This window comes from Staurois parvus, unplaced genomic scaffold, assembly GCF_062004578.1.
Source record: "Staurois parvus isolate SC_StPar_1 unplaced genomic scaffold, SC_StPar_1.0 ptg000024l, whole genome shotgun sequence".
Lineage (NCBI taxonomy): Eukaryota > Metazoa > Chordata > Amphibia > Anura > Ranidae > Staurois > Staurois parvus.
The window spans coordinates 979278-1004312 of NW_028317820.1; the positions used below are offsets into that span (position 1 = coordinate 979278).

Below are 25035 nucleotides of genomic sequence, written 5' to 3' on the forward strand. Positions count from 1 at the left end.
TGGGCTTTGATGTGACCGGGGTGTAAAGTTGTATTGAATCCAAAAGTAAACATGTATTTGTTATCTGGCAGCTTATTTATTTATTAATTATAGGTACGTATATAGAGCCATCAATTTACGCAGCGCTTTACATATATATTGTACATTCACCTCAGTCCCTAACCCTCAAGGGGTGTACAATCTAAGGTCCCTAACCCTCAAGGGGCGTACAATCTAAGGTCCCTAACCCTCAAGGGGCGTACAATCTAAGGTCCCTAACCCTCAAGGGGTGTACAATCTAAGGTCCCTAACCCTCAAGGGGTGTACAATCTAAGGTCCCTAACCCTCAAGGGGCGTACAATCTAAGGTCCCTAACTCACATTCATACATACACATACTAGGGCCAATGTAGACAGGAGCCAATTCACCTACCAGCATGTCTTTGGAGTGCTTACCGATTCTTAGATGTTATGGCTGCATTTTTTTTCTTTAGATGGACTTTTTTCCTTTATTTTCACCTAGGGATCCTGCCAGTACACCCATTATTCTTCAACTTCCTTTACGAAAGCAAAAGTGGCAGTTAGAATCCTGACACAAGCCATTTACCACTGTCAGGGGTGCTTACAATGATCAGCTTTTATTTATTCCTGGAAAACCTTTATCCCAAAAGGAACAAACATGATTTGCTGTAACTGATTATACAGTGTGAGCTGGAGTTTGGCTTTGATTTGTTAGTGTATCTAAATCTGCTAGTCCATCTACCCTGCCCAGACTGACAATGCTGCTGTCCAAAGGTGCCCCCTGTGCTCCTTCATCCAGAGTGGGGACACGCTAATACAGGAGGTGTGTTACTGGCCAGATCACCAGGTGAAAATAGAGAGAAAAAAAGACTAAAAAAGAAAACTAATGCAGTCCATTTTTGGTTTGGGGTTTAATACCGCTTTAAGATGAGTGTCATGGATGCACCTTGTATAAAATGTTCATTTACAAAATAAATACTGTAAACAAATAATTTGTATACTATAAACTGTAAACATAACATGTTGCTAAATGTAACGTGTTGCTCCACCAGATGACCGAAGTTAAATCTGAACTCCAGACACAAATAAAGACACACATGATGGCAAATTTGTATTCATGAATACTTCATTAAATATTTTTTAATTTAAAGGCCAGCAATGTTAGTACCTGAATTTTATCAGCCTCTCGCACTCCCTGTAGAGCCAAGCTCAGACTGAGAAAGGGAGAATCAGAACAAGGAGCCAATCAGGTGTGCTGCAGTGCTTTTGTGCTGACATGGAGCATGCTGATAGGAGGAGAAGGCAGAGTGACAGAAACATGAGGTCATCAGTCTCTTGCATCTAACCCTTTTGCAGTGACAGGGCTGTACTGTTTTGGCAGAACAGTTTAAATGTTATTACTGGATGGACAGAAATACAAATCCCTAGACGGCATCCATATACATATTTTATCTGTGTATTTAGCTGTTTAGCTTTAGAGCAGATATCCAGCCAAAATAAACATAAAAATGAACAGCCCAAGAAAATATTAAATAAGAAAAACAATTTTTATTCAGCTTCAGTCCAAAGATTTCCCCTACAGTACTTTTTTCTGTCACTAAATCCCACCATTCAGAAGGCTAGCATCATTCAACCCACTTCCTCTGAGCCCAGGTCATCGTGGATCCACCCCCAGCCTGTGACTGGACAGTGAAAGGAGAAGCATCACAGTGATGAGCTCATCTCTCTGTGACTCAGCTTTATCCTCCTATCATCATGCTTCTGATCAGCACATGAACTGACTGGCTCCTTGTGCTGCTTCTATGTCTCCCATTCTGAGTTCTGCTGCACAGGGACTTTAAGTCACCGGTCACACCGCTGCGATTTAAAATCACGCGATTTCTTGCAGTTTGCAGTGCGATTTCCATTATATTCTAGGTATGTGAAACTGCAACAAAACTGCAGAAAAAGTCATACAAGAAATGCGCAACAAAACTGCCCCAAAACGTAAAATGTTAAGACGCTGACATTCACATTCATTAGATGAGATTTCAGGTGCAATTTCAATTCCCAAATTGCACCGCTATGACCGGGCACAAGAGTGTGATACCAGGTCCAATCCAGGTACTTACACTGCTTTCAATTTAAAAACACTTTTACAAATCTAGGAATGATTGCCTAGCTGCATTCACTTGTGTCTATCATGTCTGCCTGGAATCTAGCTTTAACGCCTTCAAACAAGAGGCAATTCAAAACCATTTTATAATCAGAAGAGCAAATGATCCCAGGGATTCACACAACATGTCACCCAGCAAAGGCGAGCTGATGGGCAATTTACTTTCTGAATCCATACTTTTCCTAGGCAGTGGTTATCAGTATTCTAGTCTGCTATGCTTATGTAGGGATCTGCTGCCCTCTACTGTCAGCTGTTAGTATCACACTGTAATGTATGATTATATATGTCACTTCCTGACTCTGAGGTTGTTGGGAAAAGATCCTGGAAGGGTCAAGAGGAGAGAGAGAGAGAAGGTATCAGCCACATGTCATGTCCATGCTACTAATACCAGATCAGAGGAGATGATTATTGTCAGATAACTAGGATTGCATTCCAGGCTGGTTTGGTAATCTCATTACTGCAGATCTTATGTTCAGGTTTCTGATGCAAAGACAGAGGTTGCATCATCTTTGGGGGCCCCTGCAATGGGACTTTGCTGCAACATTCACATGAAGGTACAGTATCTCTCAATAACTATATATACCTAGATACATGGGCACAATACCACCAGCCCTTTGCTGATAATAATGGATGTATGCAGCATTATGATTTTTTTTTTATATAAATCTTGTATTATTCCTATACTGATGTGCATCTATATCAGCCTCTCTCAACCTTTTCAGCACAGAGGAACCCTTGAAATAACTTTCCAATCTCAGGGAACCCCTACTAAAAATGGCTATATCTACAACTCATAATACATTAGTGTGATGGTCATTGGGAAGAATGCTCCTTACACTAGTGGTCATTGGGAAGACTTACTTGTGACGGGAGTCACTTTGGGTGGGGGGCCCATGGAACACAGCCCCTTTTGGAGAGGAGGGGAGACCCCTGTCTCAGCTCCCCATATCCCTCTTATATGTAAGTCACCTTGTGCCTGTTAGAGGTACAGGGTGAAATGTCCTGCTATTAAGTAGACATGTATAAGTGGGGTGCGGGGGTTGTTCATTGTTCACTGCCATGTGGCTGAATCCCATTGTTCTATTGTGTGCCTTGCTTGGGAGCAAACTATTATGGGATGTATGGATTTGTGTATTGTCTACTTCTAGACAGGGGCGGACTGACAACTCATGGGGCCCCCGGGCAATAGGGTATCATGTGGCCCCTGTGTCCTTGCCCAAACTCAAAAAAGCCTATGAAAAAGGTACCAGGGGCATCGCATGGGGCCCCCTACTGACCCCGGGCCCTCAGGCAGTGCACGAGTTTCCAAATGGTCAGTCCGCCCCTGCTGCCACCTGGTGTATCCCATTGTTCTATTGTGTGTCTTGCTTGGGAGCAAACTATTATGGGATATATGTGTTTGTGTATTGGCTTGGTGGGGGGGTGTTCCCAGCAACCCTCCTGATGGGAGTGTCTGCTGATGTGTCTCTGATTGCTAGATTTGGTTTGCCCCTCCCTGTGTCCATATGCAGGGAGGGGGATTGTACACTTGAATGTTTATATCTTGTATCTATGTTAAAATAAAGCAGTCCACTTTCTGTTTTAATATAAGTCTGGTGCTGTCTTGTCTTGTATGGTCAGCGGTGGTGGTCCGTGGATCTGTGTTCGGACGAGGAAGCGGGAGGCTAACGGAAATACCCTAGTGCAGTCGGGGATCCGGTTCCGTTACATTACCCCCTTACAGAAAGCTAAAAAAATCAATGTTGTCAGTGGGAACTTATCTGAGAGACAGAAATTTCTCATTGCTTAAGGAACCGCTAGCAACTTCTGGTGGAACCCTAGTTGAGAAACCATGATCTATATCTTCATGGTTAATTGTATATGCTTGTTAAAGTAGTTCTTCTGCTTCCAATTACTTTGAGGAGATTGCTGGTTAATTTCTCAGGAAGGGTATTCCCTTTGTTCAGAGGCCCTGTCCTGGGTGGAGGCACTGCCAGCTCTATTATCCATCCAACTCTTCCACATAGCGAAAGTTATGGTTCACTTATTTACCTAAAGGTTTAGCTCAATATCCTGTTTGGGGAGTGCATTCCTCCTAACCCCCCAAAAGAGGGGCTACACTTTTTAAATGGAGTAGAATTGGATAGAACATCACTAATAGAAAGCTTCCATGGCATTAATACTCCAATGTAGGGAGATCCACCAAAGGCTTGAGTTTTGTATATGTTATAGGGATGAATCTGTGGGCAAATACTCCCAATTAATGAGCTGAGTTCACCAGTGTGGTCCAACTGATCTCGGTCTTTGTGTATGGTGATGAGTGAAAACATTATTATTTATAGTATCACCAGACTCCTCTCTGCTCAGCCACCTTGTGGCATGAAGGATAATCCTGGAGGTCCATCATCTATGGATAATGAGGCACCTCTGAAGAGTCTATCAACTCAAAACTGTCCAGTTCTTCAGCACTTAACTCTTCTGTGGGTGGTAAGGGAAGATCTGCTGGAGTCCTACTATCATGTCTAATGTCACCAGGCTCCTCTTCCATATTAGCCTCTTCTGGGATAGGATGCTGATGTTGGTAATCCTTCATATGATGCTCTTCGTCTGTACCTGGATGAAGTGGCTCTTCAGCTGAATGGAGATGATCCACCTCACTGGACTCTGGGCCCTGTACGACTTGTGACCGTGGTGCTGGAACAACAAAATTACCCTATAAAGTCATCTAATGTACAGAATAGGTGCTTATAAACACAAATATGTATTTGAACGTTAACATGTCTGTAAAAAACACAAATCTTTTTAAAAAAGGAAATAAACCATGGTGGGGGCAGCCAGCATTTGTAGTAATGTGTAAGTTTTCTCAGCAGCCCGTTATTATGTGTGGAAGAGAGAGAGGGGCAGCAAGAATGTATTGTGGAGGGAGAGGAGAGGAGACAACGGGACTGCATTGTGGAGGAAAGATAGAAAAAGGAGGCAATGAGACACCATTGTGTGCCAAAAGGGGGTGAGAAGGTGGGCTTGCAGAGAAAGGTGGAGAAGGCAGGAAGACTGGATTGTAGAGAGAGGGAGAGAGGAGGCATTTCCTAAGAATGGAGGAGGAAGAGAAAGGAGGCAGTGGGGCTACAATGGGGAGTATGCAGAAAGAGGCGGCAACAAAACTGAAGTGTGTGTATGGGGGGGCATAAAGCTGCGATAAGAACTCTATGAAGTAATCTCTGAATCCATCACTAGGAGTCCCTGGCTAACATACTGTAGGTCTGAAAGAGTAATGGATGTGTTCTGTATAAAGTGTATTTAAAATGTGCTGTCTCACTATGAGTTAAGTCTAATAAGGTGCATGCCACCTCATGGACTTATCACTTTTACTTATATCTGACAGTTTTAATGGAATGCTGGGAGTACAGCCCTACTGCACTCCCAGAACTCTGAGAGTAGAGATGCTGTCTTCTCATGTACGGTACCTCTCCTCTGCTGTTCATTCACAGAAGGCTTTGTGTTCTGTAAATGGGTTCACATAATACAAAGTGTTCTGTGATTGGGCAGCTGGAGGGGCGGACACAGAAGCTGCATATAATTCTGGAGCTGATGGAGCTGAAACCAGAAGGTAGAGCATTGGAGCAGTGGAAATAGAGTGTATCGGTACTCGGTATTGGTGAGTACTTGACCAAAAGTATCGGTACTCGTACTCGCTGATAAAACAAATTGGTATCGGTGCATCCTAGTATACAGTGTATATATATCATGTTTATTTATTTCTATATATCTATGGAATAATCTACTTTTGCTACCATCTGAAAGAAAGGGTTAATTCTGGGTTTAAGCCAGAAGCTGAGCTTCCACTATTCAGATGCTAATGAACTTGCCCAGCTGGTTTAAAATGGCTGATGGTGGTAAAAGGGGAGGGGGTGAGATCATACAGCTCCATGCCAAACAACACAAAGTTGGAGACTGGATGGAAGGGAGCAGCTATGATCATTCTCCCTGAACAACCAAGGACATCTTGATCCTTACAGAAGGTGTGTCAACCATCAGAATTGATTGAAGTCTCTAATTTGAGTAAGAAGTAATAATAATAGTGTATATTTCTGATATATTCTGAAAGTGTATGCAGTAAAGCATGCTTGTTCTACTCATTGTGGAACCTAAGGGGTTCATCCTCTGCATTGTGTAAAAAAGGTTGCTTGATCCTGCCTTCTCTGATCCTCCCCTTTTTCCAGTGCCCCAGTCTTATCTCCTGATAAGACATATCGTGTGGAGACACTTTGCACATGCTCAGTTTGGTGTGTATTGCTAGAGAGTTTTTTTTTTTCTTGGAAGAGTGCATGTGATCAGCACAGGGCCAATCAGCACTGTCCAGGCAGAGGGGTTCTGCATTCTCCTAGAGCAAAAAGAAAACTCCTCCTAGAAACTTTATTCAGTGCTCTGATGAACACTGATAGAAGTCACAAGACTGCTATATACTGCTGATGAGAAAAGGTATTTAGCAGTTTATATTTACTAAAATAATTGCATTTACATGTTCTGTGTACTGTGGGAGACCAGATATAGTGAAGGCGGGGTCCGGGGAGAGCGGATATAGTGAAGGCGGGGTCCGGGGAGACCAGATATAGTAAATGCAGGGTCCGGGGAGACCAGATATAGTGAATGCAGGGTCCGGTGAGAGTGAATATAGTGAATATAGGGTCCGGGGAGACCAGATATAGTGAATGCAGGGTACGGTGAGAGTGAATATAGTGAATATAGGGTCCGGGGAGACCAGATATAGTGAATGCAGGGTACGGGGAGAGCAGATATAGTGAATGCGGGGTCTGGGGAGACCAGATATAGTGAATGCAGGGTCCTCGGAGACCGGATATAGTGAATGCAGGGTCCGGGGAGAGCGGATATAGTGAATGTAGGGTCCGGAGAGAGTGGATATAGTGAATGTAGGGTCCGGGGAGAGTGGATATAGTGAATGCAGGGTCTGGGGAGACCAGATATAGTGAATGCAGGGTCCGGGGAGAGTGGATATAGTGAATGTAGGGTCCGGGGAGAGTGGATATAGTGAATGTAGGGTCCGGACAAAAACTGTAGCTGCTGACTTTTAAAATACAGCCACTTACCTGTCCCTCGGTCCAGCGGTGTCCTCACAATGGCTGGTTTCACCGGCCGTCTTCTCTCCCTGGTGCCGGCATCTATAGTGTGGGCACCCGGCTGTGACAGCTTGTGGCTTCACAGCCGGGTGCCCACTACGCAGGCGCAAGAAGAGTGAACTTTGTGAATGGCCCCATGGTCTTCTGGGATCTGTCACGTGTCCCAGAAGACCATGAGGGAGGGGGGAAGGACAACTCCACGGAAGTGGGAGCAGGTACCTGTCACATGCCCCAGAAGACTACAGGGAGGGAGGGAGGACAACTTCCGCTTCCGATCCTCTAGGCCAGTGGTCGTCAAGCCGCGGCTCGCGAGCCACATGCGGGTCTTTACACGCTTTAATGCGGCTCTTGTGTGCCGGGCGCCCGCTCCCCTCCATCCTCTCGGGCACCAGGGACTCTGCAGCGTGATCCAAAAAAAAAACAGCCAGGGCAGCGCGCTCAAATGCAATGATTGGCCAGTCTCGCTGCCACTCACATCCTGATAGCCAGTGATTGGCTGTCAGGATGTGTGTAGGCGGGGCAGCGTGACGAACGTGAGAGGAGCTAGGCTCCTCTCACAGTCCGCCCTGAAGACCGGAACGGCGCGGGAACACGGCGAGAGGAACGCGCAGAGCAAAGGTAAGTGAATTGACACAGGGGGGACTTGGCTTACTACTTGCTACTTACTTACTACTACTATATGAGGGATGAATTACTATGGGGGATGAATTACTATGGGGGATGAATTACTATAGGGAGGATGGATTACTATATGGGGGATGAATTACTATATGGGGGATGAATTACTATAGGGGGGATGAATTACTATATGGGGGATGAATTACTATATGGGGGATGAATTACTATAGGGGGGATGAATTACTATATGGGGGATGAATTACTATGGGGGATGAATTACTATATGGGGGATGAATTACTATGGGGGATGAATTACTATATGGGGTATGAATTACTATATGGGGGATGAATTACTATATGGGGTATGAATTACTATGGGGGATGAATTACTATAAAAACTTATTGAAACTAAAAACAGTGTACCATCCTATGTATTTTCAGTTTTAAAAATGTGGCTCTCAAAATAAATTTCAATCGTGGTTTTGGCGAGATTTGGCTCAGTTGAAAAAAAAGGTTGCCCACCACTGCTCTAGGCGATGACAGTGGAAGTGGGAGCGGGTACATGTCAAATTTGGGTACCCCCTCCCTCCAGCTCCCCAAAGGTGCCAATCCTTAATGGGGAGCGGGGGACAAAGCATTAAAGCGGAACATCCCCTTTTGGGTGGAACTCCGCTTTAAAGACTGATGTACAACCAGAGACCTACTGTATATTTTCACAAAGGAAACATCCACGTACCTGAGTTGCTTTTCCTATAGCACAATATTCCCAGAACAGCTATTATTAGACAGACAAATCCAGCAACACTTAAGCCCAATATCATTGCAATGTTGGTGTCTTCTGAAAATAAAGAAATGCAAGAGATAAAAACAATATTTACATCTAGAAACTCAAAATGGTATTTTCTGTAGCGATGTAAGGTAGTACCACTAGAGTGAAGTCTGGGAGTACTACCCACAAATAGGTCAAGTCCCGTCCAGTCTCTTCTTCTGGGACTCATCATCAGGATCACATATACATTTCTATAGCATACAACATATAGCGAATGTATAAAGGAACACGATGTCATACTTTGAATGTCCAGTTGGAAATCCACCCTCTTAGGCTCGGGCAGGGAGGTGTGTTGGACTCTACAAGAGAAGATCCTTTCCCGGTCACCATCGGATGGTATGATTGTTACGATGCTGTTCACACTGAACGTCCTGTCGTCATTTAATGTGATTTCACCCAATTCCGAGTTCTGCAGAAGCTGACTGTCTCTCAACCACGTAATCCTGATATCCGGGGGGAAGAATTCAGTGGCTGTGCAGGTCATCGTGCTTGCTTTTTTCTCAGTGACGACTTTATTTGTTATCAGGACTTTTGGTGAAGCTATTGAAAAGAAAATATTATTAATATTTAAAATTTTTATAAATCTTTTTACAAGCCCATCGATGAAAACCTGACAGAGATCGTTTGTCTCCGACACTAAAAAGAGTCAAAGTTTTGGTTACAGTTTGCTATTACATTCATTATTATTTCAGGTACTTATATAGCGCCGTCAATTTACGCAGCACTTTACATATATATTGTACATTTACATCAGTCCCTGACCCAGCGGTGTATTTAGGTTTTGTGCTGCCCTAGGCAACACAAAAATTGGACACCCCCTGCTTGGCGTAGAGAGCCTTACACCAACCAACACCAGACCCCCTCCCCCTCCAATTCCCAGGGAGAGAGCCTGACAGTGACCAACAACACCTCTGCCCCATCATCTCCCCACCCGAGAAAGCCTTTCAGTAACACCCTCCCCCCTGATGACAGAGACAGACACTCACATTTACAGCTCTGGACATCCCTGGGAATGACAGTCGGGCTTTGCATACACCATCAAGCAGTCCACAGCCTTTCTCAGACCCCACCTGGTCCCCATGCTGTATAAGTCCCTTTTTCCAATGGGCAGTGCTGCCCCCTTAAAAAATGTCACCCTAGGCAAATGCCTTGATTGCCTTGTGGTAAATACACCCCTGCCCTAACCCTCAAGGGCTGTACAATCTATGGTCCCTAACTCACATTCATACATACAAGGGACAATTTAGACAGGAGACAATTAACCTACCAGCATGTCTTTGGAGGGTGGAAGGAAACCGGAGTACCCAGAGGAAACCCACACAGGCACAGGGAGAACATGAAATCTCCAGGCAGGTGGTGCTGTGGTTGGGATTCAAACCAATGACCCTAGTACTGCCAGGCAGAAGTGCTAACCATTTAGCCACTGTGCTACCCATTCATGACACAAAACATTGATACAAGTGTCATACAAGGTGGGATGGGTTCCAGTTTTTTATCTATAAAAAGTAAACTTGTCATAATTTTCAGTTTAATATTATAAATCAATATAACTATTAAATATTCATTCAAAACCACTCAAATTTTTATTGTGTTAAGTTGTCACTTTTCTAGGGCACATTTAAACATTTACATGGCACACTTAAACAACTTAAAATTTGAATGTGTTTAAACTGTATTAAGATAAATTGATTTTGCCTCTTGATGTACAAGTAAAAATATACTCTATACCAGCCGTTCTCAGCTGTTTTATCACGGCGGAACCTTTATAATAACTATTAGATCTAAGGGAACCCCTACTAGTAAGTACTATATTATCAGTGCACGGTACATTAGCAAGAACAATGGGCTGAGATATAAGGAAAAAACAGTAACGACTGTGGTGTACTTAGCGCAGCCTTTTTCAACCAGGGTACCTTCAGTTCTCTTAAGGGTGGCCTTGGCAAAATGCTTAAAATTGTCCAGAAATTTTATCCAAGGCAGCTGGTGAAACAATGTCAAACAACAAAAAAGAAAAATTCCCAGCTCTAACTTGCCAGCCAGCTTGCAAATAAACCGAATTAACCTGTCTAACAGTATGCGTTAAAAACAGGGGTTTAGTTAGCACACATTTGCAAATACATGCGTAAGCTATAGAGCCACGTCCAGGGGCGGACTGACAACTCATGGAGCCCCCGGGCAATAGGGGATCATGGGACCCCTGTGTCCTTGCCCAAAATAAAAAAAGCCTATGAAAAAGGTACCAGGGGCATCTCATGGGCCCCCTACTGACCCCGGGCCCTCAGGCAGTGCCCAAGTTTCCAAATGGTCAGTCCGCCCCTGGCCACATCACGGCACCCTGATATTCTGTAGTTCCTAACTCTCCAATTTTAAGAGCCCCCATATTAGAGGCACATGTATTTAATGGATAGACCAAGGGCCGATGGACCTGAAGGAGCCCACCCCTCCTTAAAGGTACAGGAGCGCACTGGACACCCAGCATGTAGCTGGTGGAACAAGTCTACCTTTTAGTTACACAGAGCCACAGGTTTTCATTGGGCATCAACACAACCTTTTAGCTGCCGCCATCCTAACAACCATTTACATCATGTTGTTAGGGAGGACACCAGGAGCCTACACAGTATCCTTGTGTACCCCTTCCCTGCCCCTCTCTGTCAGCACTGGGGTCACATCAACTAAACGAGGCAGAGAAACTGTGAGAGAAGAGAAACATTGGAATACTGGTCAGTACTATTGTGCAACGGTGTATTTTGCTTTGGAAGAATAAATCGCCTCTAATGTTGGCTGTCTGTCCTACATGTGTGGATGATGCTGCGTTATGTGAATACTGTTTTAGGCACATGGCCTCTGTAGAGGGATCTAAAGAGCGGCAAGACCCAGGAGATGCACCAAAATCTAAGCCAAAAATACATCTGGCAGAATGAGGCAATAGAGAAAGAAAAATATGGGGAACGCCAACTACCTTGTTGGATGAAAGATCTGCAATGTGTACTGCACTCTTATGGTTTCATCCTTCAACTGACTTGCAATGCAGGTTCTGCAGCTACTTTGGTAGAAGAAAGGAAACCTTTGACCAGGAGCCCCACCAGTTCAGAGGCATCCAATAGGGTAAGGCAGCTTTTATTACACAAATATGAGACTCAAGGAGAGTGAGCTATATCATCTTTTTCACAACTTCTGCTCAGGTTACCACAGCCCTCTGCCTCAATACCTGGAAGCCCAAAAGAACCTTCAGCTACTTCCCAAGACCCTGCCACCATATACCATTTATCTGTTGCATTAGTTTAGTATATAGGCAGGTGCAAGTTGACCTCCCTACACAGGTGGCACTGTTGCAATCACCTTGCAGGGAGAGTGGAGGACAGGAGAGATGCTCTTTCCTCTTTTGCCTCTGTACGTCATCAGGTGGGCTGCTGTCCGATTGGATGCTGCCTTCCCAGGTGGCCATCTCTAGTGAAGGCAGAGGTTACAAAAAGCCTTGGCTAACTGCAGGTGTGCATTCTGTGCATGGCTAGGTCAGGGACAGGAACCCGTCTATCAGGGAGAGTGTTTCTAGAGCAGGGAAAGGCTCCAGAGGAATAGTGACAGCATATGGACTGTGGTCAGAGCTCATTGGGGAACTTTTCTGCAATTTCTGCTACAGCACTGCCTCTCAGTCACTCTCTGCACTTGTTGTAGCTGACCTCTGTATCGCTCTCTCCACCCGCAAGCCCTGCATACTGCTGCGAGAGTTGCAACTCGTTCGATACTGTTGGAAAGTCTCTGTTACTGTTTCAGGAACATTTGACAATTTACCTTTGCATGTCAACCACTGTGTGTGCGCGTGCCTTCCTTCTGGGTGCCTACCGCCTGGGCCTACCTACCCTCCCAGCCTATATGTAGTTAGTATTGTATGTGTGATGCAGGGACCATTCATGTAGAGGCCCATGTCATGCCATCAGTGCAGGATTTCATTCATGCCTTATTTATATATGTTAGGTAGCACAGGGAAGCATTACCCATTATCTGCAGCTGAGTGTCCTTCTCCTTTTTCTCCATGTTGTACGTCACAGAACAGGTATAGGTCCCGTCATCAAAGATGGTCACGTTGGATATATATAGAGAAGCATCTCCATCTCTCACAGCTAAATCATTGAATGACATCCGAGGCTGGAGACTGAGGCCTTCATTGTCATATGTCAGAATTTCTTTTTTCTTGAAGTACCATTTTATAATAAAGTATGCAGGTTCCACAGATGTTCCGTCCATTGAGAAGGTGCAACCAAGGACAATATTAGAGCCTCTAAATGTCCGTTGAGTAGGAGAAATGTAAAGTTCCATTGCTGCACCTGTGAGGAGAGTGAGGAAAAAAGATAATGTAAACTTCTGGTATGTATAATATTCTAATATGTTCTTGGACCATTCTCATCTCTATCTATACCTTCTCTCTTGGTCACTGAATAACCTCCCATGGCTTCCAATTCCACCTCTATGCTGAAGACACCCAAATCTATCTCTCTACTCCTCACCTCACTCTTTCAATATCCTCTTGCCTTACTAATTTACTAACTGACATATTGGCATATGGCTTTCTTACACTAAATCTCTCTAAAACCAAGCTGATAATCTCCCCCCCCCCCCCACACACACACACACACACTTGTGCCCTCCTCCATGACTTTTCCATCAAGATTAATAATGCAACTATCCTCCCCTCAAGCTGGGGTACTAGGTGCAATCCTAGACTCTGACCTCTCCTTTTGGCACCAAATCACTGTCAAAAGGCTTGTAGACTTCACCTCTGTAACATCTCTAAATTTCGCCCCTTTATTAATGAAACCACCAAGCTACTTATTCACTTTCCTATTATCTCTTGCCTTGATTGTTGTAACTCCATTATCATAGGCCTAACTCTCCATCAGTTATCCTTTCTTCAGTGTATTATGAATGCTGGTGCCAGAACCTTACCAACCGCTCAGTGTCTGCCACCACTCCTTGCCTATCCCTCCACTGGCTTCCGATTGCCCAGTGAATCAAATTCAAAATACAGTCATTCACCAATTTGCACCCAGCTACATCACCAATCTTGTCTCCAAATATCACAAATAGCATCCTCTTCGCTTCCCCCAAGAGCTCCTGCCCTCAAGCTCTCTTGTCTCCTCCTCCCATGCTCATCTCCAGAGCCTCTCCATCCTCTGGAACTCAGTATGTCCAGCTGTCCACTACTCTGGCTGCCTTTAGGTGATCCCTGAAAACTCATCTCTTCAGGGAAGCCTATCATGCCACCAACTAAACTTTTATCACTTCCATCAGCTCAATCCCCCACAGTTATAACCTGTTGTATCGCCCCAATAGATTGTAAGCTCTTATGAGCAAGGTCCTCTTAACCCTCTTGTATTTTATTGTATTGTAACTGTATTGTACTTTATATTGAGAGGCATAATTCAGCCTGGCCGTCTTGTGCCCAAGAAGTAAGAAGTCCAGGGAGGTTGTGAGCCTTACAATTTCCCTCCTCATTAGGAACCTTTCCCTGCCGTTAGTTCTGTGCCTGCCAGGTGGGGTACCTGTCCCTACTCTACCAACATGTGAACCTGGGAGCCAGGGCCTTTGTAAGCAAGTATCAACGGCTTTTATCTCCTAGATTGTAAGCTCCGAGGAGCAGGGCCCTCCAATCCCTCTTGTATTGAACTGTACTGTTGCTGTATTGTCTCCCGTTATATTGTAAAGTGCTGAGCAAACTGTTGGCGCCATAAATCCTGTATAATAATAATAATAATATATAAACCCTGTATAATAATAATATATAAATCCTGTATAATAATAATAGTATATAAATCCTGTATAATAATAATAATAGTATATAAATCCTGTATAATAATAATAATAATATATAAATCCTGTATAATAATAATAATATATAAATCTTGTATAATAATAATATATAAATCCTGTATAATAATAATAATATATAAATTCTGTATAACAATAATAATATGGACAATTACATTAAGTTTATGCAAAAAGTCAATATTTGCAGTGTCGACCCTTCTTTTTCAAGACTTCTGCAATTCTCCCTGGCATGCTGTCAATCAATTTCTGGGCCACATCCTGACTGATGGCAGCCCATTCTTGCATAATCAATGCATGGAGTTTGTCAAAATTTGTGGGGGGTTTCTTTCACCCGCCTCTTGAGGATTGACTACAAGTTCTCAATGGGATTAAAGTCTGGGGAGTTTCCTAGCCATGGATCCAAATTTTGATGTTTTGTTCCCGACTTAGTTATCACTTTTGCCTTATGGCAAGGTGCTCCATCATGCTGGAAAAAGCATTGTTCCTCACCAAACTGCTCCTGGATGGTTGGGAGAAGTTACTCTCGAAGGATTTTTTTTTGTACCATTCTTCACTCATGGCTGTGTTCTTAGGCAGAATTGTTAATGAGCCCACGCCCTTTGCTGAGAAGCGACCCCACACATGAATGGTCTCAGGATGCTTTCCTGTTGGCATGATACAGGACTGATGGTAGAGCTCAACTTTTTTTTCTAGAACAATATTTTTCTGGATCCCCCAAACAATCTGAAAGGGGAATCATCAGAGAAAATGACTTTACCCCAGGCAGCAGTCCAATCCCTGTACCTTTTGCAGCATACCAGTCTGTCCCTGATGTCCCTGTCCTGGAGAGAAGTGGCTTCTTTGCTGCCCTTCTTGACACCAGGCCATCCTCCAAAAGTCTTTGCCTCACTGCGCATGCAGATATACTCACTACTGCCTGCTGCCATTCCTGAGTAAGTTCTGCACTGGTGGTACCCCGATCCCGCAGCTGAATCAACTTAGGAGATGGTCCATGGAATGTCTTATTTTATACATCTAGCAGTGGAGAGATGTCTATATTTGGCCATAAAACTGATTGCTCAGAGATGGATATCCCCTGTGCCTCCTGTAACGGACCTGGACCCCGACTGCACTAGGGTATTTCCGTTAGACTCCGGCTTCCCTGTCCGAACACAGATCCACGGACACCACCGCTGACCAAACAAGACTAGATGACACCAGTCTTGTTTGGTCAAACTCTTTATTTGAAACTTGAACTGGCTTTTTATACACTCAGGGGACAAATCCAACCTCCCTGCATAATGACACAGGGCGGGGCAATCTATACTTAGCAACAAGAGACACACACCAACAGACAGTCCCATCAGGAGGGCTGCTGGAAACACCCCCCACCAAGCCAAGACACAAACACATACATCCCATAATAGTTTGCTCCCAAGCAAGACACACAATAGAACAATGGGACCACATGGCAGTAAACAATGAACAACCCCCACATCAATATTAGAACATTTCACCCTGTACCCCTAACAAGCACAGGGTGATTTACACATAATAGGGATATGGGGAGCTGAGACAGAGGTCTCCCCACACCTCCAAAGGGGGCTGTGTTCCATGGGCTCCCCACCCAAAGTGACTCCCGTCACACCTATCTATGAAGATTGGTTAAACATGGTGAACAGTACATTAATAATGGAAAAATCAATATATGAAAGGAGGGGGTGTGTTGGGAAATGTGAAGAGATATGGAGACCATGGAATGTATCCTCTAGATTGGCATTAAGCCTTATGGATAAATAATGTAGAAGTACAACAATGTATTCTATATATTTTTGTCTGTGAGGGTGGGAGTGGGTGGGGCTTAATTGCGAGGAATACTTTTTCGTTTTTGTTTTTTTGGGGAGGGAAGGGGTTGGGAAAAAGAAAATGCATGTATGTAACGTATGATAAACTGTATAACTTTTAAATGAAAGAAACGATTAATACAAATGATTTGAAGTAAAAAAAAAAAAACTTTAGGAGACTGTCCTGGTGCTCGCTGGACTTTCTTGGGTGCCCTGAAGCCTTCTTCACAACAATTGAACCTCTCTCCTTGAAGTTCTTGATGAGAATTTGTGATTGACAGCCGAGGCTGCGAATGGCGGTGCGGGTAGCAAACAAGAGATCCCTGTGCTCAAATCCCAACAGCTAGTGCATGCATTTATCCATCAGGTGCTAAAGGGGTGTAACCATATTAACACTAGAAATTCTGAGGAGTCTCTGCACGCTGCTATATACCCTTTCAAGCAGACTATGCAACAAATAGGCAGTGCGGGTAGGGCGCATGCACACCCCTTACCCAGAAACTGCAAAATCACATATATATATATATACGTATTTCTGCTATAGGGCGGCATGGAAGCGGTTAAAGGATACTTAAAAGTGCATCTAATGGCATCTGGTATTTGGCTTTGGATAGAGTAGAGAAAGGTTAGAACCCCTGTCTGGTTTCATTTTGTCTGTGTCTCCATTGGGAGGTCTTCTCTATTTGTCTAGGTGACCATTGGCCTCACAAGGACTGAAAGTCTGGAAAAAGTTAAACTTTTGAGTTGTCACGGGACAGGAATAAAGGGAAAACCTTCCAAAGGCAACACCTATGTGGTGACAACTATCTAAAAGAAAGTATTTCTTACTCTGAAGGACCTTCTCTCACTTTCTGTTATAGATCGAGATGGAAACACAGCAAAAACAAAGGTCAGACATTAGTAGACACTTGGGGTGGTAATGCTGAATTATCAAATTGTTCTTCCTTCATGACTACACCCTTTTCCTTCCTATGTATATATTAGCTGAGGAATGAAAACATCCACCTTACACTGGAGTCCTGCCGCCACTTCCTGTAGAGCAGAGCACAGATCTGAGTGATCACAGCTAGGGGTTTGTGTTTGGGGTTTGGACTGAACCTCTGTTTGGTGGAACCCAGAAGTAAGCTGTCAATGCCGAGCTGCTGGCAGGGGAATATATATCTCACACCTCATATTTTATATTCTATACTTTTATCTTCTACTCTATCCTTTTCTACTCTATTCAAATTTTGGAAGGCCGTTATATTCTATTTTATTCTATTCTATTGTTTTTTTTCTATTCTATTCTGTTCTTTTCTATTCTTTTCTATTATACTCTAATCTATTCTATTCGAATTCAGATTTATTTTCCTATTTTATTCTAGTCTATTGTTTTTTTCCATTCTATTCTTTTCTGTTCTATTCTTTTATACTCTATTCTACTCTATTTGAATTCAAATTTATTCTGTTTGAAATTCGATTTTCAAAAAACAGTTATCTTCTATTTGATTCTATTCTATTTTTTTTTTCTATTCTATTCTATTTTACTTTATTCTTTCCTTTTTTATTATTTTTTTGTTCTATTCTACTCAATTCAAATTTATTCTGTTTGACAGAAGACAGTTATATTCGATTTGATTCTATTCTATTGGTTTTTCAATTCTATTCTTTCTATTCTAATCTATTCTATTCGAATTCAGATTTATTCTCCTCGAAATTTGACAGCTATGTATATTATATTTTATTCTATTCTATTGTTTTTTTTCCATTCTATTCTTTTCTGTTCTATTCTTTTATAATCTATTCTACTCTATTCAAATTCAAATTTATTCTTTTTGAAATTCCAATTACAGAAGACAGTTATATTCTATTTGATTCTATTCTATTGTTTATTTCTATTCTATTCTTTTCTTTCTAGTCTAATCTAATCTATGCAAATTCAGATTTATTCTCTTAAAAATTCAAAAAACAGTTATATTCCATTTTATTCTAGTCTATTGTTTTTTTTCTATTCCATTCTTTTCTGTTCTATTCTTTTCTATTATATTCTACTCTATTCGAATTCAAATTTATTCAGTTTGAATTTCGAATTCAAATTCAATTTCAGAAGAGAGTTATATTCTGTTGGATTCCATTCTATTGTTTGTATTCTATTTTATTTTATTCTTTCCTATTCTATTCTTTTCTATCATATTCTTTTCTTTTGTCTATTCTATTCTAATCTATACTATTCTGTACTTTTATGTTATATTCTTTTCGAGTTCAATTTCGATTCGAATCAGAATTTTGTTTTTTCTCAGACTCATTGCTAATGTAATTCAGAAATTTGGAGACATCTGAATGTCCGAATAATTAAAAAATTCATCTGAATTCGAAACTAAACGAACCACACATGACTAGAGAGGAAGATGCTCGAGCACAACCCGGAAGATTGCTACTCTGTATGTAGTGGCAGGGCCAGATTTACATCTCAGCAGCAGGAGTCTATAGACGGAATCCTGAAGAGCCCCCCCAGAAAAAGAAAGAAAGGGCAGACCGACTTTTTTTTTCTTAGTAAAATATTTTTATATATGTATATTTATATGTGTAAAAGGGGAATGCTGCAGACTTTGATGTAAAGAACAACTCTGCAGACTGTGATGTAAAGGGGAACTCTGATGTAAGGGGGTCTCTGGTCACCAGAGGCCTCCCCCCACTTACACAAGAGTCCCCAGAGTTCCCCTTACATCAGAATCCTCTGAGTTCACTTTTACATCAGAATCTGCAGGGTTCCTCCCTTTCTGTGCAAGGGAGACCCCTGAGGACCCTGATGTAAAGAGAAGCTCTGGTGTAAGGGGGACATTCCGGACCGTGATGTAAAGGGGAACTCTCATGTAAGGTGATTTCTGGTCACCAAAGCCCCCCCCTTACATCATAGCCTGCAGTGCCCTTTTTTACATCAGGGTCCGCAGTGTTCCCTCCTACACCAGAGTTTCCCTTTACATCAGAGTCTGCAGTGTTCCTTCCTACACCAGAGTTCCCCTTTACATCAGGGTCCGCAGTTTTCCCTCCTACACCAGAGTTCCCCTTTACATCAGGGTCCGCAGTGTTCCCTCCTACACCAGAGTTCCCCTTTACATCAGAGTCCGCAGTGTTCCCTCCTACACCAGAGTTCCCCTTTAAATAGGAGTCTGCAGTGTTCCCTCCTACACCAGAGTTCCCCTTTAAATCAGAGTCTGCAGTGTTCCCTCCTACACCAGAGTTCCCCTTTACATCAGAGTCTGCAGTGTTCCTTCCTACACCAGAGTTCCCCTTTACATCAGAGTCTGCAGTGTTCCTTCCTACACCAGAGTTCCCCTTTACATCAGAGTCTGCAGTGTTCCCTCCTACACCAGAGTTCCCCTTTACATCAGAGTCTGCAGTGTTCCCTCCTACACCAGAGTTCCCCTTTACATCAGAGTCTGCAGTGTTCCTTCCTACACCAGAGTTCCCCTTTACATCAGAGTCTGCAGTGTTCCTTCCTACACCAGAGTTCCCCTTTAAAATCAGAGTCTGCAGTGTCCCCTCCTACACCAGAGTTCCCCTTTACAACAGGGTCCGCAGTGTTCCCTCCTACACCAGAGTTCCCCTTTACATCAGAGTCTGCAGTGTTCCTTCCTACACCAGAGTTCCCCTTTACATCAGGGTCCGCAGTTTTCCCTCCTACACCAGAGTTCCCCTTTACATCAGGGTCCGCAGTGTTCCCTCCTACACCAGAGTTCCCCTTTACATCAGAGTCCGCAGTGTTCCCTCCTACACCAGAGTTCCCCTTTACATCAGGGTCCGCAGTGTTCCCTCCTACACCAGAGTTCCCCTTTAAATCAGAGTCTGCAGTGTTCCCTCCTACACCAGAGTTCCCCTTTACATCAGAGTCTGCAGTGTTCCCTCCTACACCAGAGTTCCCCTTTACATCAGAGTCTGCAGTGTTCCCTCCTACACCAGAGTTCCCCTTTACATCAGAGTCTGCAGTGTTCCTTCCTACACCAGAGTTCCCCTTTACATCAGGGTCCGCAGTGTTCCCTCCTACACCAGAGTTCCCCTTTACATCAGAGTCCGCAGTGTTCCCTCCTACACCAGAGTTCCCCTTTAAATAGGAGTCTGCAGTGTTCCCTCCTACACCAGAGTTCCCCTTTAAATCAGAGTCTGCAGTGTTCCCTCCTACACCAGAGTTCCCCTTTACATCAGAGTCTGCAGTGTTCCTTCCTACACCAGAGTTCCCCTTTACATCAGAGTCTGCAGTGTTCCTTCCTACACCAGAGTTCCCCTTTACATCAGAGTCTGCAGTGTTCCCTCCTACACCAGAGTTCCCCTTTACATCAGAGTCTGCAGTGTTCCCTCCTACACCAGAGTTCCCCTTTACATCAGAGTCTGCAGTGTTCCTTCCTACACCAGAGTTCCCCTTTACATCAGAGTCTGCAGTGTTCCTTCCTACACCAGAGTTCCCCTTTAAAATCAGAGTCTGCAGTGTCCCCTCCTACACCAGAGTTCCCCTTTACAACAGGGTCCGCAGTGTTCCCTCCTACACCAGAGTTCCCCTTTACATCAGAGTCTGCAGTGTTCCTTCCTACACCAGAGTTCCCCTTTACATCAGGGTCCGCAGTTTTCCCTCCTACACCAGAGTTCCCCTTTACATCAGGGTCCGCAGTGTTCCCTCCTACACCAGAGTTCCCCTTTACATCAGAGTCCGCAGTGTTCCCTCCTACACCAGAGTTCCCCTTTACATCAGGGTCCGCAGTGTTCCCTCCTACACCAGAGTTCCCCTTTAAATCAGAGTCTGCAGTGTTCCCTCCTACACCAGAGTTCCCCTTTACATCAGAGTCTGCAGTGTTCCCTCCTACACCAGAGTTCCCCTTTACATCAGAGTCTGCAGTGTTCCCTCCTACACCAGAGTTCCCCTTTACATCAGAGTCTGCAGTGTTCCTTCCTACACCAGAGTTCTCCTTTACACCAGAGTCCGCAGTGTTCCCTCCTACACCAGAGTTCCCCTTTACATCAGAGTCTGCAGTGTTCCCTCCTACATCAGAGTTCCCCTTTACATCAGAGTCTGCAGTGTTCCCTCCTACACCAGAGTTCCCCTTTACAACAGGGTCCGCAGTGTTCCCTCCTACACCAGAGTTCCACTTTACATCAGAGTCCGCAGTGTTCCCTCCTACACCAGAGTTCCCCTTTACATCAGAGTCCGCAGTGTTCCCTCCTACACCAGAGTTCCCCTTTACATCAGAGTCTGCAGTGTTCCCTCCTACACCAGAGTTCCCCTTTACATCAGAGTCTGCAGTGTTCCTTCCTACACCAGAGTTCTCCTTTACACCAGAGTCCGCAGTGTTCCCTCCTACACCAGAGTTCCCCTTTACAACAGGGTCCGCAGTGTTCCCTCCTACACCAGAGTTCCCCTTTACATCAGAGTCTGCAGTGTTCCCTCCTACACCAGAGTTCCCCTGTACGTCAGAGTCTGCAGTGTTCCCTCCTACACCAGAGTTCCCCTGTACGTCAGAGTCTGCAGTGTTCCTTCCTACACCAGCATTCCCCTTTACGTCAGAGTCTGCAGTGTTCCCTCCTACACCAGAGTTCCCCTTTACATCAGAGTCCGCAGTGTTCCCTCCTACACCAGAGTTCCCCTTTACATCAGGGTCCTCAGAGGCCCCTTGCACTATGAGATGCTAGTGTGAGAGGGGCCTAATTCCTCATGGGAGACAACCACCCCACTAAAAGAGGCCGGCAGTGAAGAAGTGGCTGTCTGATATCACTCCTCCAGCAGGGATTGTGAGCCGGAACGGAAATGTTATTAGGAAACACGGCTCCGGAAGTTTGTGTCATTTTTCCTGCGAGCCGATTTAGAAAAAAAAAGTCCTTCCATGCTGCAGGCCCTGGGCCCTTGTGAATGAACTGAAGGGGCCATTCAGACCATAAACTGTTATCCACTTTAATTTCCCAATATCAAGCAAACCGTGGATAGGGGAAGATAAAGGACATTCTGCTTCGGAGTCCCAGAATGGAGATGACGCAATAGATACAGAACAGTCAGGATTTCATAGCTTGGCCATCCCTGATCAGAGCGGTCAGAGACCCTTACTATAGATTATATCCAATCACTGCAGTTACATGAACTCCCCCACCCTCTCCTGGAAATCCAATATAAAAAGTAATAACTACTTACAAGTCTGGCGTAGAAAGAGAAGGAGCAGAATTCCCAGAATATTCATAGCTGCAGCTTTGTGAAAGGCGAGGTTACAACGACTACATGCTACTTTCACTTTCCAAACGGAAGAGCTGACCCTCTGGCACACTTCCCAACATGATGAGCCAGCAGGAAACTATGTGGGAGAAACACACAGCCCTGCCAAGCTGTTCATTCATTCTTTCATGGTCTTGTTCTGCACACAAGAGACCGCCAACGCCTTGGAGCCTATTAAAAAAAAAATGGCATAAACACTAAGACCCCGGTCGCCTTGGGTGTGATTTGGCATGCAATTTGCAAATTTCATACCAAGTCGCACCCTATTGTCTACAATTACAGCGGTCATGCCGCTGCGGTTCCAACTTGGTCGGAGTCACACCAATTTCTAAAGTGGTGCATGAACTACTTTTGGTGCGATTTGCATAGACGTCTGTGTCAGATGACTTGCAAATCGCACCTGAAATTGCAATGACATCCCAAGTTTGAAATCATGCGACTTACAGTAAAGTCTCACGATTTCAAAGTGAGGATCGATGTGACCGGGGTGTTATCCAGAAACTCTGCATGTACATTCAATCTCTGCAAACTGGGCAAAAAATGTTACATCCAGACTTTGAAATCGTGCGACTTAAAGTGAAGTCGCACAATTTCAAAGTCAATCTCTGTGAACTGGGCAAAAAAAATTGAGCTTTAGGCTATTTTTTCTTCTGAATCAAAGAGATTTTATTATGGGCACTAGTAAAATATTGCTGTATGTCGGCAGCACAGTGGCTAAATGGTTAGCACTTCTGCCTGGCAGTACTAGGGCTGCTGGTTCGAATCCCAGCCATGGCTTCACCTGCCTGGAGTTTGCATGTTCTCCCTGTACCTGCGTGGGTTTCCTCCCACACTCCAAAGACATGCTGGTAGGTGAATTGGCTCCTGTCTAAATTGGCCCTAGTATGTGTATGTATGAATGTGAGTTAGGGACCTTAGGTTGTACGCCCCTTGAGGGTTAGGGACCTTAGATTGTACACCGCTTGAGGGTTAGGGCCCTTAGATTGTACACCCCTTGAGGGTTAGGGACCTTAGATTGTACGCCCCTTGAGGGTTAGGGACCTTAGATTGTACACCCCTTGAGGGTTAGGGACCTTAGATTGTACACCCCTTGAGGGTTAGGGCCCTTAGATTGTACACCCCTTGAGGGTTAGGGACCTTAGATTGTACGCCCCTTGAGGGTTAGGGACCTTAGATTGTACACCCCTTGAGGGTTAGGGACCTTAGGTTGTACACTCCTTGAGGGTTAGGGACCTTAGATTGTACACCCCTTGAGGGTTAGGGACTGATGTGAATGTACAATATATATGTAAAGTGCTGTGTAAATTGATGGCACTATATACGTACCTGAAATTAATAAATAAATGTCCACTAGATGGAGCTGAAGAACATAGGAAATACATGTCTTCGCAGCAAGAGATACAATGTAACCATTTTAGCCACTTCAGCTCCGGATTTACACCCCCTTTCCTTACCAGGCCGTTTGTTTGCTATACGGCGCTATGTTACTTTAACTGACAATTGCGCGGTCATGCAACACTGTACATAAATCACATTTATATTATTTTTTTCCCCCACATATAGAGCTTTATTTTGATGGTATTTGATCACCTCTGTGTTTTTTTTATGTTTTTGCGATATAAACAAAAAAAGCCAACGATTTTGAAAAAAAAAACTATACTTTTTGGTTTCTGTTATAAAACGTATCCAATGAAAATAAATCAAATTTCTTCATGAATTTAGACCAAAATGTATTCTGCGACATATTTTTTTGGTAAAAAAAAATCCCAATAAGTGTATAATAATCAGTTTCCACAAAAGTTATAGCATCTACAAACTAAGGTGTACAGATACTGGAATTTGTTTTTCTTTATACTAGTAATGGCAGCGTTCAGCGACTTATAGCGGGATTGCGGCGGGCAGTCTGACACTGGGGGGGAGCTGACTTGGTGTCACTGACATCCCCAGTGACACCAATACAGTGATCAGTGCTAATAAAAAGCACTGACACTGTACTAATGGCACTGGGCAGGAAGGAGTTAACATGTGGGGCGATCAAAGGGTTAACTGTGTGCTGGGAGTGTTTTACTAGGGGGCGGGGGGTGTGGGCTTCACTGTAAGCACACTGATCAGGATGGCTGTGCTCAGCCATCCAGAGCAGTGTGCCCAAACTGACAGGGAGGAGGGCTGTTGGTAAACAATGCAGCTGTGTTGTGTTTCACTGTAAGCACTCTGCTTTGTATGGCTGTGCTATGCAGAGCCATACAAAGCAGTGTGCAGGAGCTGACAGGGGAGAGACCTGCATTGTTTACATACAGCTCTCTCCTCCGTCAAAAATCCTCAGAGATCACCAAGGTGCCGGTGCGGAAAAAATTAAAAAAAAAATTTCTTCATAAATTTTGGCCAAAATGTATTCTGCTACAAATGTTTTGACTAAAAAAAATTCCAATAAGCGTATATTAA

The 25035-nt window shown here is 43.9% G+C and overlaps 1 protein-coding gene across 1 annotated transcript; it reads right to left on the reverse strand.

Annotated features, from left to right (window-relative positions):
• Positions 1 to 56: 56 nt before the first annotated feature.
• On the reverse strand, positions 57 to 22864 carry LOC149472055 (tapasin-like). Its single transcript, XM_089693359.1, has 5 exons — positions 22516 to 22864; positions 12711 to 13040; positions 8956 to 9255; positions 8623 to 8724; positions 57 to 4827 (listed from the first exon to the last, which is right to left on the reverse strand). Exons 1-5 carry the CDS (start codon positions 22559 to 22561, stop codon positions 4541 to 4543), a joined length of 1065 nt encoding a protein of 354 aa, XP_089549485.1. The 5' UTR covers positions 22562 to 22864; the 3' UTR covers positions 57 to 4540.
• Positions 22865 to 25035: the final 2171 nt, after the last annotated feature.